Source organism: Pseudoliparis swirei, chromosome 18, assembly GCF_029220125.1.
Source record: "Pseudoliparis swirei isolate HS2019 ecotype Mariana Trench chromosome 18, NWPU_hadal_v1, whole genome shotgun sequence".
NCBI lineage: Eukaryota > Metazoa > Chordata > Actinopteri > Perciformes > Liparidae > Pseudoliparis > Pseudoliparis swirei.
Window position 1 is genome coordinate 27,463,406 of NC_079405.1, and position 18,603 is coordinate 27,482,008.

Below are 18,603 nucleotides of genomic sequence, written 5' to 3' on the forward strand. Positions count from 1 at the left end.
GTGAAGACCGAGGCAGTCGGTTACGGTGAGATGTTCACCATCTTAGTTGAGTTTACTGTCTGAGGGTGATGACATATTCTCATCAGATGGAAATGTCATTTTGTTGTCATAAAACACGACGTATTGAACGCTATTACACATTCTGACCTGAAGGGGGCGCTGAGGAAGCTTCAGAAGTTCCACGTAAAGCTATTGTAATTCATCCCGTGGGGACATGCCACCAACTTTCATGGCAATCCATCTCACAGGTTTACATCCTCTGGGAACCATGAACGTGTCATAAAACACAACGTATTGAACGGCTACACATTCTGACCTGAAGGGGGCGCTGAGGGAGCTATTTTAATTCATCCTGTGGGGACATGTCACCAACTTTCATGGCAATCTATCTCACCCTAAAGGGAATGTCAGAGAATCCCTTCAGTCGGTGTGGGATACATCCTCTGGGGACCATAAACGTGTGCAAAAAACGATGTTATTGAGGATAGATGTTGAGATATATAGAGGCATGAGAGGATAAAGCAAGGAAAATGGGAGGAGTCACCAAAGTTGGTAGTGCTCATCATCTGGGGACCATGAACGTGTGCAAAAAACTATGTTATGGAGTAGATCTGAGTAGAGATATTTCACTGAATATGAACAAAACTGTGACCTGATGGAGGCACAAGAGGATATATGAGGGGGAAAGGGGAGGAGTCACCGAAGACGGTAGCGGCCTTCATCTGGGGACCATGAACATGTGCAAAAAACGATGTTATTGAGTATAAATGTTGAGATATATGGAGGCAAAAGAGGATAAATCAGGGGGAAAGGGGAGGAGTCACCAAAGTTGGTACAATCATCATCTGGGGACCATGAACGTGTGCAAAAAAACGATTTTATTGAGTATAAATGTTGAGATATATAGAGGCACGAGAGGATAAATGAGAGGGAAAGGGGTGGAGTCACCAAAGTTTGTAGAGCTCATCCTCTGGGGACCATGAACGTGTTTTACAGCCAGGAGCAGGACGCTAACCGTCCTCTCGAGGTTCAAACCTCTCGCGGTTAACTCCCTCGGCAACAGAAGCTCTTTTGTTTCTCGTCCTCTTTAATAGCCGTCGCCCTTCGGTTTATGTATTTTTTATAGCGATAGTTAAAGGCGGCGTTAACTTAGTTTTAGTTTAACGGGCGAATATGAAGACGTCCATAATTTATGACTCTTGAGGGTTTTATTGTGTTTTAAGCACTTTTACATATGAATGTTTATTGTCCATCAGACGCCGGCGAAGGAGAATTCCTCCACGCAGCGAAGCGAACGCACACCGACCGCAGGCCTACGCTCCGCGTGTACGAGCGGCGGATGACCGGGTGAGGATTGTTGTAGCGTTTCATCTTTTAAAAAGGTGCACTTATACCCCCCTCCCCCCCACCCACACGTCCCATCCAGTCCAACGGTTCCTCCTCCCGCAAGACAAAGAGTGCTTTCACGTTTATTTTTAGTTTGCAGCTCATCTGCTGGTCCCGAGGTGAGAGGCCCGGCCGCCGAGCAGCGGGTTCGCCCTCTGATTGTGCATCTGTTGTCTTTAATGTCCATATTCTTACATTACAGAAACATGTTTAGGGCCTTTTTTCATTCAATCATCTCTTCTCCACCCCCCCCCCCCCCCCTTCACTTGAAGAGTGGAGGAAGCAAGAATAGGAGGTGATGCGATGGCGGTTGTACCCGATGAGGTTGTCATTGAGTATTTTTTCGGCATGTAGATGTGAAACGATGTGAAACGATGTCGCTGGAGACAAGAAACAAAGAACAAATACCTGCCGCTGGTTTGAGTCACAACATGGGTATGATGTAAGGGACAATTCTGTGTCAGGGCCACACACACACACACACACACACACACACACACACACACACACACACACACACACACACACACACACACACACACACACACACACACACACACACACACACACACACACACACACACACACACACACACACACACACACACACACACACACACACACAGTTAGTGCCTTAACAGAGAGGGAAGGTTGGAAACATGGCAAACCTCCAGTCGAGCCTGAAATGCAGGAATCTAGTCCGGCAGGTTTGCAGGTATCAGCCTCGGCGGATGATGTCATCACTTTAAAATTTGACTCACTTCTTTTGAGTGTGAGCTCAAATAATTACACTTCTCCACAAAGTTGTATATCTGACAAATACATCACGATACAATCTATTTTTCATAAGTGTGTTTTGATCATATATATAATTTAATTCAATAACAGTCAACAGCTCCTCTCTGGTGTGAAAGGTACAGCCAAGATAGCCCAGTCTGCCCTGAGCACCGCGCATGCGCGTTATAGTGCTGCCTTCACGTGGACTCCGATTTCCGATGCACACACTTTGAAACGCCAGTGTCCCTCCTCAATACCATGGGACAATGTACATTAAGCACATATATATATATATATATTGTATTACACTTTAAATTACGTCTCATATAGTGATTAAAATCCATATTTAAGTGGGTTAATTAGTTAATTATTGTTTTCTAAAATGTATAATTTAATAAACGGATATTTTATAATTGTGAATAAAATATCGGCAGTAATTTATTTTTTAAATTTTTACATGCATCTGCTTCAAAACATGTTCAATAGGGAGTCTATATTGTCGGATATAGATACCATATTCTGGAGTTTAACAAAAAGTATAATTTTAAGAACATAAATAATTGAAAATATGTCGTTTGAAAAAATAAATAATACAAAACAATTAATTTAAGGCAACAAAAACTTACTGACGATGACCACCTCTATTTTATTCATATTTATTCGAAAAATGTATTCATATTTTAATATAAACTTCCCACCTAGAGTGGAGTTGTAACTTTCCGACAGCCCCTGAACGCGGCGCGAAAAGCAACACATTCCCATCGCCACACAAGAGCCCCGGACCGGGAATGAGCCTCGGATGAGTGCGCGACGTACCTGGTCCACCGAGCCGCGGACGCTGTCAACCGCCCACAAAGTAGCACTTTAACTAAAGAAAACAAAGAAACGCGCACATTTAAAGTGAGTTTTTTGTTTATTTTTGTAAAGAAACAAACAGGATTTAATAAAGTGAACTGCGAGACGCGAGCGGAGCCCCGCGCGCGTCACACCGAGGAAGATGGATTAAAATTTAACGGGGACGATCACGGAATAAACCCAGGAAGGAGTGAAGGAGAGCCGGCGGGAATGGCGTGATTTCTCACCCCGTGGAGAGAGTGAGACACGCGACTGTCAAGAGGCACTCATGGTTCCGTGGAAGAGAAAGAAAGTTCGCTGCGCGTCACCCGGATACAACTCGACTTTCTGAGCGGCGCCGCGACTCCTCAGCCGCTTTTTTAAATAGTTTTTTTATTCGTCTTCTAGAAACTGTTCACGATGTCCAACCCCGCGCTGAAGAAGAACCACTGGACCTTCAGGGTCAGCGAGTGCTCCGTGTCCAGAGGCGCCCGCGGCGGAGACGCGTACGTGCCGCTGCGCGGCGGCGCGGAGAACGGGGAGTTCGCCTACATCGGGCGCGTTGACGAGGAGGTCGCGGTGGGGAATTTAAACGAGGGAGAGCTGCTGCTGGAGGTGGAGAATCTCTCCATCTCGGGATTACCGTTGTACGACGTGCAGACCGTGATCAGGAACTGCAGAGGTCCCGTCAAGTTGAAGACTGTCAGGCAAGGTAAGGACCGCGGGACACGCGGCGGCCGCGCGCACAACTCCGAACAAACTTCTCTCCCCTTTTTTAAAATTAATATTGCACAGTTTTCTGAAACAATAACGTAACTATCTGTGTGTGTGTGCCACTCCTCTTATTGTAACAGAAGCTTCACGTGACATATTCAATTAAGCTGAAAAGTTGGATACAGAAATGACAAACAAGTTATTTTTGCTTTTAATCTTCAATTTAATGTGTTGAAATAAGTTTTTCCAGGCGAAATAACATCGGATCATCCAACTGACATTATTTTGTACCTTTTAATAAGCAATCGGCACATTGTACACCTGGAGGAGCATGGACACGTGACATGATCCATTTATATTTGTCGCTTTCTTTCTTCACACGAGAGAAAAGCAACACCTGAGAGATGGAGACGGCACAGGTGTCTCCAATGAGAGCTTCCCTTAGGTTTGCTCTCAAACTTTGCCTCATTTTTATATAAAAAATTGTTGTTTTTTTAGCTCATTTGACGTCTTTGAACAATTCATTCAACCCTTCCAGCTGTCGCTCATCCCCAATACTTTTTTAAATACTCAATTGTGCGACTCTTTGACCTTCAGGGGCCTGAATGGACACCAGGTGACCTTCAGGATATTACACTAAAAGCGAGGGTCCATTAAACCTACATTTAGTCAGTAAGGTCATTCATCGAGTCGGCCGTGTTGCGTTCAGGCGTCTTGCGGAGCTCTCGAAAAAACAGGCTCGACCGGCGACGCGCCTCCCAACAATGGGAACAGTCGAGGCGAAGGCCGGCGACTGAGCTAACGAGTCGACATCAACAAGTGTCACCCACACAGGTGTCTTCACTTACTGACTGATTACGCCTCGACTGGGCCGAAGATGAGCGCCCAGGTGTGTGTGCTTAAGACGCTGACGAGGCTAAAGACAGATCTATTTTATTCAGGCGTCCCAGTGAGACGTTCATTTCTATTGTTTTGAAAACTTCTCCTACCATGACGACTTGAAATTATTTTTGTGGGAGGGAAAAAAAAGACACACACACACACACACACACACACACACACACAGAAGAGGCCTAACCATGCAGAACACCTGTGCGCTTGAGGCAGTCTGTAATTAGGCCGGACGGGTTGATCCGCTCCTAATGTTTCAGGATCGACTCGACGGATCGGAAGCGACCGATTGGACGTCGGCCGCTTTGAATACTTCAGGGTCTCCTGTGTTTTCGAGTCGCACGCCATTGTTCGGTTTCCTGGCGGCTCGCCTGCTCCCACGTCCACGACCCGCAGGATGCCGTGTGTTCTGGGAGAGAACACACATCGGTCAGAGTGTCTGGAGTTATCTCTTAAATTTAAATTAACGCATTTCAGAAGGAGTCGCCTGCGTGAATTTGGGATAATAAAAAAAATCCCCTCGTGTTGATTATTTCCCCCCCCCCCCCAAATCCTTTGTGCGCTTTAATGACTTGAGACAATAGGAGGAAGCTCACTTCCCCACTTTGGACCAATCAGAAGTCTCGGAGCTCCCAGCCCCCCCTCCTTTATTCCCTGGACCCGTCTGGGGATGTCATGTGTCGCCGTCACGTGATCAGAATCCATTAATTTTTAAAAATATTTTATAATTCTCGCTGTCTGGGAATCTCCCTGATTGAGGAAATCTGCTCGGCAACAAACGACCATCTGAAAAAACACGAGTGACCTCATTTTACCCGACGCTCGTGTGCCATCTTCTCACTTCAGTCAAGTGGGACGTGAGGAGAGGTGCAGTGGCTGGCGACCGGATAAAGACTTCAGCACTCTACACACACACACACACAGGGACACACACACACACACACACACACACACACACACACACACACACACACACACAGGGACACACACACAGGGACACAGTCTGGGTAGATAAAAGGCTCCATGCAGAGATTGTATTGTTTGCCTTCGGTATCGGTGGAAAAAAGTGCTACATACACACATACACACTCTCACTGCAGAACACACACACATACTCGCGGCCCCCGAGGCCGAGCCATGGGAAGCCCACTTCTCTGTGTATCGATCGGGCAGAAACTGTGGGAAAATAACTGGATTGTATAATTATGGACTATTTTCATACAAGTGCAGAGATGTTCTCTCTCTCTTCTTCTTTATCTTTCAAACCAGCAGCTACTAACACTGTTTTGACACACACACACACACACACGCACAGGGACACGCACACACAGGGACACACGCACAACCACCTGCACACAACCACAACTTTCAGTTTCAGATAGCAGATTAGCGTCATGCTCTCTGGTGTTGGCACACATGTTGGGTGTGTTGATAATCAGGCTGTGTGTATGTGTGTGTGTGTGTGTGTGTGTGTGTTGTCAACGTCGGGCTCGGGATTGTAGCCAAGGACTGTAAAACCGAAACTGTGTGCATGAATGTGTGTGTTTTCTGGTCGTGAAAAGTGGCCCAGAGTTCATGGCTTTTCCCAGGGGAGTGTGTGTGTTTGTGTGTTTGTGTGTGTGTGTGTGCGTCTGCGAGTGTGTGTGTCGCTCTGGTAAACAGGATTCGCCAACTCTCTCTCTCTCACGATACGAATCCTCCTGCGTAATACAATCAGACCGATCTTGGGAGAGAGGAACTCTACGGCCCCAGAAGAAGAAGGAGAAGAAGACTGTGAAGAAGAAGAGGAAGGAGAAGGAGAAGACTGAAGAAGAAGGAAGAGGAGGAGAAGGAGAAGAAGGAGAAGGTTTCTGGAGTGACTAACGAGGCCTCGCCAGCTCTAAATTTACGGAAGCAGAAACATCTTCCCCCTTTCATTACGGCGAGCTGCAAACCGCTCACATTTACAACGCCGTGTTACCGCATCAGCTCTGAGCCGCGTGTGCGTGTGCGTGTGTGTGTGTGTGCGTGTGCGCGTGTGTGTGTGTGTGTGTGTGTGTGTGTGTGTGTGTGTGTGTGTGTGTGTGTGTGTGTGTGTGTGTGTGTGTGTGTGTGTGTGTGTGTGTGTGTGTGTGTGTGTGTGTGTGTGTGTGTGTGTGTGTGTGTGTGTTTCTGGCAGGCGTTGCATATGGAAGTGTTTATTTCCTCTCTCCCAGCAGGATGTTGGACGCCCCTCCCTCCTCGCTCCTCCACCTTTTGTATTCCCTGACAGCGGTGGAGCGGCTTCCCTTCCTCCCTCGTAGGAAAGAGTCCTGGCTCCAATTTCTGTGTGTGTGTGAGAGAGAGATAGAAGTCACATTTGTGTGTGTGTGTGTGTGTGTGTGTGTGTGTGAGGTTTTAGATTCTTCAGAAGCACCATCTTTTTTTTTTTTTTTTTTAAACGCTCAAAACGAGACGTCTTCCCCCGAGACGCCGAACCACTTCACAAGCAGCCCACTCCTCCTCCTCCTCTTCTTCTCTCACTTTACATCCCAGCTTCACGCCGTCTGAGCCGAGGCCGGACCGCGAGCCGCGTGGTCGTCGAGCGTCACCGCGGTCGAGAGAACAAACGATGCTCAAATGCGCCGCGGTCGTTAAAGCTAAACCGTCCACCCCGAACATGTATAACGTGCCTGCAGGGCTCCTTGAGATGGATATCGATGCCCCCCACACACACACATACACACACACACACACACACACACACACACACACACACCAATGTAAAGATGAAACGAGGGAGGACCTCCAGGTTTAGAGAACAGACTAGAGCTGATTAAGAGGGTTTAGACACAGAACACACACAGACACACGCACACACACGCACATACACACACACACACACACACACACACATACACACACACACAGACACACACACACACGCACATACACACAGACACACGCACATACACACAGACACACGCACACACACACAGACACACACAGACACACACACAGACACACACACAGACACACACACGCACACACACGCACAGACACACACGCACAGACACACACGCACAGACACACACACACACACACACACAGACACACACGCACATAGACACACACGCACAGACACACACACACAGACACACACACACACAGACACAGACACATGCACACAGACACACACACACAGACACACACACACGAACACACAGACACACACACACACAATGCCCCATTCCTCCTCCTCGTCTTTCCTCGCTCCATTCATCTTGTCTGCTCCCTTTTTAAGTCCTCATCTCCCCCCCCCCCCCCCCCATTGTTGTAAGAGTATGGGAATTGTGCGGGCTCTTATTGTGAAGGCCCCCCCCCCCCCTGTCCTTTTCCTGCTCAAGCCCTCATGAAAGACATCGCTCCAGCAGGTCACCTCACTGTGTGTGTGTGTGTGCGTGTGTGTGCGTGTGTGTGTGTGTGTGGCGAGAGCTCTGAAGACGGCTTTATGTGGGCGGCCGTCGCTGTGAAGGGAGAGTGATGGATTCTGGGTAAAATGACGGATTTCAAGGAAGCCGTGAGCGCCCCGTGTTCAGGCCTCGTGCTCCGGCTCGTCTCTTGGTGGTCGTGGTGTTTATTGATCCTGATCTCCCGTATGACACGGAGCCACTCGGCGATGTCTTTCATGAGGCCGTGTTCGGCCTCCATCGGGGGTTCATGGAAGTTTAGAGACATGTTATTATTTTTTTTCTATTCAACCTAGTTTGAATTTAAATTTGATCCCAAACTCGTTTTGGCTGTGTTGGGTTCTTGTCGCTCGCCGTTCTCAGAATGTATTTCGGTTTCGATAAAAGCCGAGTTGGCATTTGTTTACATTTATTTATCTCCAAAAACCTTCAAACGGGCCTCTGTTGTGGAGCGTCAAGGTCACGGGGGCGATTAAAGGTCAGAGAAGGTACCGCATCCCTGACCCAGCTCCCTAGTCCAGCTCCCTGACCCCCCCCCCCCCCACACACACACACACCCCACCCCAACACACACACACTGTGGCTCTCATGTGATTTTATTTTAATTTTTACCTTCGCATTATGTTTTGATCGCCGTGTATTTATTTATTTATTTGTATGCGTGTTATTCGCAAAACTCAAAAAGTATTGAACCGAATCGCATGAACTTTGGTGGGATGATTGTTTATTATCCGGGGACCAGTTGATTAGATTTTGGGATCGATCGGGTCAAAGGTCAAGGTCAAAGGTCATGAACAGGTCAAATCTTCTTGAATCACATGGAATTTGGTGGGATGATTGGTTATTATCCGGGGACCATTTGATTAGATTTTGGGATCAATCGGGTCAAAGGTCAAGGTCATGGAAAGGTCATTTACCATAGCACGATACATTTTTGTCCAATTGGCATGCAACTAATGCCAGAATGTTCATAATTCAATGCCCAATCTTGTGATATGCGAAGGTATGCACTCTACCGAGTGCCCGTTCTAGTTTAGCTGTGTGTTTGTGTTAAATGTGCAGAGTTGGGTGGACTGCATCACTTTGTAATGCCACACTACTATCACTGCAGCTTAAGTCTACACACGCACACACACACACGCACACAAACTCACATTTAAAGTTAAATCCATAATCCACGCCCTATGGATAAATACGTAAGATCATTGCATGCATTGTCTTCTAAGTTAACGCACGCACGCACACACACGCACACACACACACACACACACAGCTCTGTTCCCTCGTCCTGCTCAGGAATGCTGTGTTTACGTAGCTGCAGCCGGCTCAGACGAGTGTCGTGTCTCAGGTGTCTGCTGTGTGTCACGGACAGTCCTGCTCTCTGCTGCTCGTACGCACGCCGTCCTCCCGGAGCTCGCGGGCCTCACCCCCCCCCCCCCCCCTCAATTCAGGTCCGGCTCGAGGTCACGGAGGGAGGCCGCCGCGCTGAAGGGAAGCGGGCGAGTCTCTCTGAGTCTCAGCGGCCGATCAAACATACGACCTGAACTCATATCAGCTGCATCCGAGCCAGAGAATCCTTTGAGAGACCCGGAGGACTTGTTGTCACGATGCTGAACAACGCTGCATCCAACGGACGAGGACACGAGGACACGCCCCCCTCCTCCCCTTCCCCCTCATCCCTTCTTCCTAATCTGCTTGTATGTAGTTATGTATGTTGGGTTAGCGTTAGCTACCCAATGCAGGGTCAGGGTTAGCGTTAGCTACCCAATGCAGGGTCATGGTTAGCGTATGTTTGATGCACTCGGCCGCTTCCCTTCAGCGCGGCGGCCTCCCTCCGTGACCTCGAGCCGGACCTGAAGTGACCCGCCTCTCCTCCGGACGCCCTCCTCCTCTCCACGGGAGCCCGGCGGCTCTGCCGAGTCACAGTGGACAAGCATATGACTCTCTTTCCGTCACGCGGAGCTGCGGTGAGAGTTGTTGTTGTTGTTGTGGTTCCAGGACTTATGATGGACCCAGAAAGGCGGCACACTTCTAAACAAGGTTTAAAAGAGCAGCTGGAACACCGTGACGTGGGAATGACGGCAGTCAGAGGCCGTGTGTCACCGGCTCGGCTTTTTGAAGTGGCTTGTTGTTGTTGTTGTTGATCAGTTTCCAGTGTCTCTGCCTCTCCGCTGCTCCCCGTGTGTCTTTTTCTCGATGCCTTTGTCCGCCGGGGTCTCTGTGGCCTCGAGGTGAAGTTTGGGACTCGTTGTTGCGCAACGACGCGTTCGAGGGCCGCCCGGCGACTCGGTCTCCTCCAGTGAAACCCGACTCCCGCCTGCCGAGGGTTTGTTTGCACGGAGGTGGATTTGTTTGCATTATTATTCACGTTTGACTTCCTCTTCCCCACCGACAAACAAACAAACGGAGTCTGGACGGCCGATGCCTCGGAACATTCAACGTGACGTCATCCGTGTCTTTAATGTTGTTGATTTCCCCCTGAACTTTACATCTCGCATTAAGCGAAGTCTGCGTACGGATTTTTTAGGCCGATACTGAAATCTGATTTATCGTCAGTGAATATATATTTTTTAAACGTAAACACATGACATCACAAACGATCTGGATTATAATCCCCGTGGATTTTTATTTCTAAATTCCATCCGTGACTGTTCTGATCGCATCGATGTCTCACGCTCGCCGCTACGTCGCTCAGTCGAGTAATTTGTGTCATAATAATAATAATAGTAATAATAACTCTGTAAAATCTGAACACGCAGGCAAGAGTTTTAATTTCAGGGCGACTTCCACCTTCAGGATTACTTAATGCCCTTAAATCCGCCTAGAAACCACATAAAAGACCCTCCTCCGGTTTTAAAGTGGTCTTCATTACCAAAGTAGCGTGATTACATGTAAATGATATTATATATAAATGTATTCATGATAATTCTGCAGACATTTAGTGGCAAAAAGATCCAATGTAGTCGACGCCTCGGAAACTCTAAAACGAGATGAGATTTACTCTTCACTCCTCGACGCGTTCAAATCCTGCTGTTTGCCCGGTGAGGCTCCCAATCTGAACTCCCACATGCACCTGCAGTATAAAGACCCCCCCCCCCCCCTCACACACACACACACACACACACACACCTGCCCCCCCCCCCCCTCTGCTGTCAGTAAATCTGGAGGAATGGTTGGAATCCCAGGGAGCCAGTCGGGGCTGTTCTCCCATCACCTCTCTGGTCGACGTCAATGGAGGGTTCGATTCCAGGTGTGTGTGTGTGTGTGTGACCACACACACTTTAATGTCTTTTCTTTTAATTGGCGGGTGTGGACTGAAGGAGGTGATGTATCAGATGCAACGTGTTCGTCGTATATCTGGTTGTTTTGTCTCGGGCACATTAATGATCCGGAATAGTTATATCATAACCTCTAGGGAGTGTGTGTGTGTGTGTGTGTGTGTTGTGTGTGTGTACACTCGTGCGTTGACACCTGCCGATCCCGTCGGACAGGTCTGGGTGAAACTCCGCCCGTCAGTCAGCAGGTGCGGCGTGGAGGCGGGAGGAGGACGAGACCGGCGCATCCTGGGGAAATGTGGCCACGCCCACATTCGCTGCTCCCCCGAGGTCGCCGTGGGCAACCTCCCCCGAGCGAGAGAAACCTCTCCTCCGTTTTGTTTGTTGACGCCCGGCGTTCCCCGTGGTCTCCTCTGTTGACCGTAAACTTGGCGTCTGAGGGGTCACGTGACCCGAATCCCGAGGCGCCGGTCATCTCCCGCTGATTACTCAATAGAATCCACACACACACACACACACACAGATACTTGGAAGGCGGTACATAAACAGTGTGTGTGTGGGGGGGGGGGGGGTGGAGCGGAGCTTTTAGTCCCATGATGCAGCAGTCAGATAACGGCGTCCCGGCGGACCACATTCCTGAGGGCCCTGCAGTCCACGGCTGGTGGGAGGCGGTTATTGATTTGAAATCAATCCTTTTAGACTACAGGTGTACCGGAGGTTTAATCCACATCACTGTGGTTCATTTAAAATCGTCTCTCAGCGTTTATCCGTCCCCACTTTAAATCTGCAATTCATGATTTATTATTATTTTTTATTATAAGACCTTTTACTATGTGGGGGTTATGCACGGCTAGTCAGATTAGACCGGACCCCTGGGGACTCTGAAGACCCCGAGGGACTCTGAAGACCCCGAGGGACTCTGAAGACCCAGAGGGACTCTGAAGACCCAGAGGGACTCTGAAGACCCAGAGGGACTCTGAAGACCTCGGGGGACTCTGAAGACCCAGAGGGACTCTGAAGACCTCGGGGGACTCTGAAGACCCAGAGGGACTCTGAAGACCCCGGGGGACTCTGAAGACCCAGAGGGACACTGAAGACCTCGGGGGACTCTGAAGACCCAGAGGGACTCTGAAGACCTCGATGGACTCTGAAGACCATGAGGGACTCTGAAGACCTCGAGGGACTCTGAAGACCATGAGGGACTCTGAAGACCTCGAGGGACTCTGAAGACCATGAGGGACTCTGAAGACCTCAGGGGACTCTAAAGACCTCGGGGGACTCTGAAGACCATGAGGGACTCTGAAGACCTCGAGGGACTCTGAAGACCTCGAGGGACTCTGAAGACCATGAGGGACTCTGAAGACCCCGAGGGACTCTGAAGACCTCGGGGGACTCTGAAGACCTCGGGGGACTCTGAAGACCTCGGGGGACTCTGAAGACCTCGAGGGACTCTGAAGACCCAGAGGGACTCTGAAGACCTCGAGGGACTCTGAAGACCTCGGGGGACTCTGAAGACCCAGAGGGACTCTGAAGACCTCGGGGGACTCTGAAGACCCAGAGGGACTCTGAAGACCTCGGGGGACTCTGAAGACCCAGAGGGACTCTGAAGACCACGAGGGACTCTGAAGACCTCGGGGGACTCTGAAGACCCCGAGGGACTCTGAAGACCCCGGGGGACTCTGAAGACCCAGAGGGACACTGAAGACCTCGGGGGACTCTGAAGACCCAGAGGGACTCTGAAGACCTCGATGGACTCTGAAGACCATGAGGGACTCTGAAGACCTCGAGGGACTCTGAAGACCATGAGGGACTCTGAAGACCTCGAGGGACTCTGAAGACCATGAGGGACTCTGAAGACCTCGGGGGACTCTGAAGACCATGAGGGACTCTGAAGACCTCGAGGGACTCTGAAGACCTCGGGGGACTCTGAAGACCTCGGGGGACTCTGAAGACCTCGAGGGACTCTGAAGACCCAGAGGGACTCTGAAGACCCAGGGGGACTCTGAAGACCTCGAGGGACTCTGAAGACCTCGAGGGACTCTGAAGACCTCGAGGGACTCTGAAGACCCAGAGGGACTCTGAAGACCCAGAGGGACTCTGAAGACCCAGAGGGACTCTGAAGACCTCGGGGGACTCTGAAGACCCCGGGGGACTCTGAAGACCCAGAGGGACTCTGAAGACCCCGAGGGACTCTGAAGACCCCCCTCTGCGTACCTTTCACTGTTTTCTGGACATATTACTTCTGGTTGTGTCTTAGTTGCAGAACTTAAATCAAAATGAGGTTCACCGTCGTCGTATGAAGCCTTGAAGACGAAGCGCCTCGTCGAGGAGAAACGGGTTCAGAACCAGGAAGTGGATTCTTTAGGAAGTGGATCGGTCAGGAAGTGGATTCAGCTTAATGCAGCTTTAAACACGTCAGAGCTTTGCTCCACATTGGAAAGCAAAGTGTGTGTGAGTGTGTGTGTGTGTGTGTGTGTCTGTGTGTGTCTGTCTGTGTCTGTGTGAGTCTGTGTGTGTGTGTGTGTCTGTCTGTGTCTGTGTGAGTGTGTCTGTCTGTGTGTCTGTCTGTGTTTCCGTCTGTGTGAGTGTGTCTGTGTGTGTGTGTGTGTGTCTGTGTGTGTGTGTCTGTCTGTGTGTGTGTGTGTCTGTGTGAGTGTCTGTGTCTGTGTGTGTGTGTGTGTGTGTGTGTGTGTGTGTGTCTGTCTGTGTGTGTGTGTGAGTCTGTATGTGAGTGTGTCTGTCTGTGTTTCCGTCTGTGTGAGTGTGTCTGTCTGTGTGTGTGTGTGTCTGTGTGTGTCTGTGTGTGTGTGTGTTCTAAATAGAAGCTCTTTACTGTCGCCCACATTGTGCGCCAAAAGGCACAAACAAGGTCATAAAGGGACTTTGTATTGTCGCTCTAAACGTAGACCGCCTCTATATTTTGATTCTGTTTCCCACAGGCCAGTCTGTGCGAGTGTTTGTGTGTGTGTGTGTGTGTGTGTGTGTGTGTGTGTGCCATGTGTACCATGTGACCGGGCTACATGTTGTTGTGTTCTCAACGGACTCGACTGGTCTAACTATATCGTGGATTTTCTTTGAGGCTGTCCTGGTCCTGACCTCGAGATAACTGTGATCCTGGCTTAACCCCGACTCCGTCTTCTTGGCAGCTAGAAGGCAGACACACACACACACACACAGACACAGACACACACACACACACACACATTTCCCCATCTGCCTGACATTCGGATGAATTGGAGCGCACCAGAAGTTCTTTTCCTTTTTTTATTTGGTCACGTGACTCCTGGCTGACGGAGAAGTGGAGCTCTAACGGGCGGAGGGAGGCGCGCCTCTTGATGCTCACCTGGCCTCTCTCACTCTTTTTGTCTCTCTCGCTTTCTCTTTCTCTCTCTCCCCCTCTATTTACTGATTGCACAGAAAACGTTTGGCTCATAAAATCTGGGCGTTTCGGCCGCGGAGTCCGAGGATAAAACTGCCCCCCCCCTCCCCCCCTCCCCTCCCCTCCCTTCCCTTCATTCCAGCATTCTGAAACTGAAATCCATCCTCCTCCTCTCTCTGTTCTGTCACCTCCTCCTCGTCCTCCATCCTTTCCCCCCGTATGACCAGGAATCCGATCGCATCTCGTCGGTCCGTCTCCAACCTTTAATCACGGAGAGGAGGGGAGGAGTGTAAACACACCCAAACAAACCCTCCTCTCTCTTTATCTCTATCTTTATCTATTTATTCTTCATACTTATTCTCCCAGCTGTAAAGGACCCCCCCCCCCCCCCCACACACACACACACACACACTACAAATGTGATGTGGATTGTATTCGACAGCTGTGTGTGTATCTGTGTATATTACCTCCATATCTCATGTCTGGAGGAAGTGGGCGTGTCCCCCTGCCCATCAGTCCAAAGTGGACCGTTCCAATAATCAGCCGCCACAAATCACTCTCACTTCCTGTTTACGGGGGAGAGCTGCATTGTTGTTGTTTTCCTCTCTTAGTCCACTGAGCCGTTCAGTAATTTGTGCTGAGCATACATCTGTGGAAAATCTGGTGACCAATGATTTCCAATTCTTGGTCCATTTAATGTATTTGATTTGATTATTTTTTTATAGTTCCCAGAACATTTTAAACTGAATTGCATTGAATGTTTTTATCTCTACGTTGTCCTGAGATAATATGACAGATTTCTTCCTACAGCTGCACGTTGGAAAACTGCAGTTTAATTGAATGAACATACCAGTGACGTCCTGCAGCTCCTTCTTCTCCCTGTGAGGCTCCAGGGGAACGCCGCGACGGAGGCTCCGCCTTCTTAATTCTGTCAGACGGCGGTATATTGGACGAGCTTCATTGGTTTTAATTCAGGCCTCGTCTTCCGTGAGCTTTATTATGTAGAGAGGGGAAAAAAACACATCTGGGAAGGTTGTTGCTTTTTAAAATGGCTCGGAGTGGATCAAATAAAGTGAAATGATCTGATTGGCCGAGAGCTGCGGGCTGATTCTAAAGGACTCGTTATGGCGGACGCAGGAGGAGGCGGTGAAGATTTATTCACCGACGACGAGGAGAAAGACAGCGGCGGCTTTGATGGATTGATTTTATTATTTTTATTAAAAATGTAGGAAGATATATGACATGCGTGAATAGATGAATAACACATGCACCGGGAGGCACCGTGTGCCTGTCGAAAAAAGACAATGAAGCCAGAGAGTTTGATTCAGTTGCGGTGCCTACATTACCCACAATGCAACCTGACAGCTGACAGTTTACCCGCTAGACTCCAGCAGACCCAGAGACATTCTTTCTTTGTATTCTTCATATCAAGTGACATAAATTCAGGCCATTTCCCCCCCCCACACACACACAGACACACACCAGCTGTAAACAGGCTTTGATGTGGAAAAAATGTGGGAGTTCCTGTTTAGGGGGCGTGACCACAACATGGAAAACTCCTGCTGCAGCTTTGTCGACATGTAAAACCCACTGTGTGTGTGTGTGTGAGATATGCTATATATATATATTTATATATATATATATAATTACAAATATATTTATATATTTATTCATATATATATTTATTTATAAACAAATATATATATTTATTTGTAAATATGTATATATTCATTTATAAATTTATTTATTTATGAATGTATTTTTATATGTATATCTATATATATACACACATTTATATTGAGCTCTGAAGCTGTCATGTTGCTGTTCCATATGGCTTGTTGGCGGTGTGTGTTTATGTGTGTGCGTGTGCGTTGGCTGTCGGTGTGACTGACGGGCTGATTATTTGCAGCTCCGTCTCACCGCTTAATTAGAGAGGGAGGTTATCAGAGGACACACACTGCGGCAGGCAGATGGCGACTCTCTCTCTCTGTGTGTGTGTGTGTGTGTGTGTGTGTGTGTGTGTGTGTGTGTGTGTGTGTGTGTGTGTGTGTGTGTGTGTGTGTGTGTGTGTGTGTGTGTGTGTGTGTGTGTGTGTGTGTGTGTGTGTGTGTGTGTGTGTGTTTCACCACACACTACCGGATTTTAATGCATCTCTTTTCTGTCAGCTTCTTTAAAGCTTTCGCTCGTCCGTTTACTTGAGCACAATCGCGCTCGTCCGTCCTGCCGCTTTACACTTTTCTTGTCTCCTTGTGACGGATCGTCTTCGCTCTGCGAACGGCGAAGCATTCATCACTTCACTCGCCATTTGACAAACATTTGATGGTTTTGTTTTCATCTTTTCCTTTTTCACCATCCATCAACAAACCAGTTGGCGAACGCTCTGAACGGTTAGTCGGTGCAGACGTGCATTCTTTATACTCGCCAGCAGGGGGCGACTCTTCTGGTTGCATAAAACGAACTGACAAGAATCAGATTGTAGAGAAGTCTATGAGCGACTGACCCTTCTTAACTTTTAAACATGAGTTTATGACCTCAAGTCTTCTTCAATGCAGCATGATGTTCAATTTCAATTCATACATAGTTAAAAAGTGGATACGGGGGGGGACTTTCGGGCATGACTTATATACAGTGTAGGTTTATATGTAGGTATATATATATATATATGTGTATATAATTATTTATATATTTATTTATACATATACATATTTTTTATATACATATCTATTTATATGTATATATATAATTTCTCAGATTTATTTATATATATATATACATAGATATTTATTTTGTATATGTTTTTGTATATCTATATATATTTTTACATATATATTGTAAAATACATATTTATTTATCGAAATATTTATATTTATTTATCTATATATAAATATATTTTTTATATATATATTTTGTATTTCATGAACATTAATTTAAGACGCAGCCAGTCGGGTCCAGATTGTCAAAGTGAAGAGGGAAGTGTGTGTGTGTGTGTGTGTGTGTGTGTGTCTTCTAACAGATACACTCACCGACATGCTCTGAATGCGGTTGGACCTGCTCCGCTGGCTTGTGGGAGGTCTGATGTCATCGCTCGTGCAGCCGGTTCCACGCGCTCCATTCCCTCTCTGATCTTTCATCGGCTGTGGCGAGCAGTTCAAGGCCCTTTTTCATTTCTTCTTCTTCTTCTTCTCTTCCACTCCTCGAGACTCTGGGGGAGAAACATAGCTGGACAAACAACAGATGTGCGCTCTGATCCCCGTGCCACCACCAGGAATGGTATGTTCCCAACCTCCCGAAGGAACGCCGGCGGCCTTTTGTTCAGCCGAGTTATCGGCCCCGATCCCCCCCCCCCGATTGGTTATGGGGGATTGACTCCTTTAACAGCCACAGTTTGAAGAGCTGGCCTCAGGTAGGGCACGGCTGTCACCTGCCGCCATGATGCGTTCCATCGTGAGGTTGGGGGGGGGGGGACTACTCTGCTCAGAGCAATCTTTCCACTTTGCGATTATTACACGATTCAAGGCGAGGGGGGAAGGTCTCAGGCTTGGTGATGCAGTTAGTGTGTGTGTGTGTGTGTGTGTGGCGGTCCCCGTGTTTAACGACTAATTAAAGGGCCTCATTAGGGTCAGAGGCTGAAGTCTGCAGGCCAGAGAGGGTCAGCCCCCCCCTCTCTCTCTCCGTCTCTCTCTCTCTTTCTCTCTCTCTCTCTCCGTCTCTCTCTCTCTCCGTCTCTCTCTTTCTCTCTCTCCGTCTCTGTCTCTCTCTCTCTCCGTCTCTCTCTCTCCGTTTCTCTCTTTCTCTCTCTCTCCGTCTCTCTCTCTCTCTCTCCGTCTCTCTCTCCGTCTCTCTCTCTCTCTCTCTCCGTCTCTCTCTCTCTCTCCATCTCTCTCTTTCTCTCTCTCTCCGTCTCTCTCTCTCTCTCCAT

The 18,603-nt window shown here is 48.4% G+C and overlaps 1 protein-coding gene across 2 annotated transcripts in view; it reads left to right on the forward strand.

Annotated features, from left to right (window-relative positions):
* The first annotated feature begins 2,952 nt into the window (after window positions 1-2,952).
* The window catches only part of LOC130207937 (membrane-associated guanylate kinase, WW and PDZ domain-containing protein 1-like), an 83,700-nt gene continuing 68,049 nt past the window's right edge, over window positions 2,953-18,603 (forward strand). For both annotated transcript variants that reach the window (XM_056436720.1, XM_056436721.1), the window contains exon 1: window positions 2,953-3,709. In XM_056436720.1, the coding sequence (XP_056292695.1) occupies window positions 3,418-3,709 (292 nt within the window). In that variant the 5' untranslated portion in view covers window positions 2,953-3,417. The remainder of the gene's footprint in view (window positions 3,710-18,603) is intronic.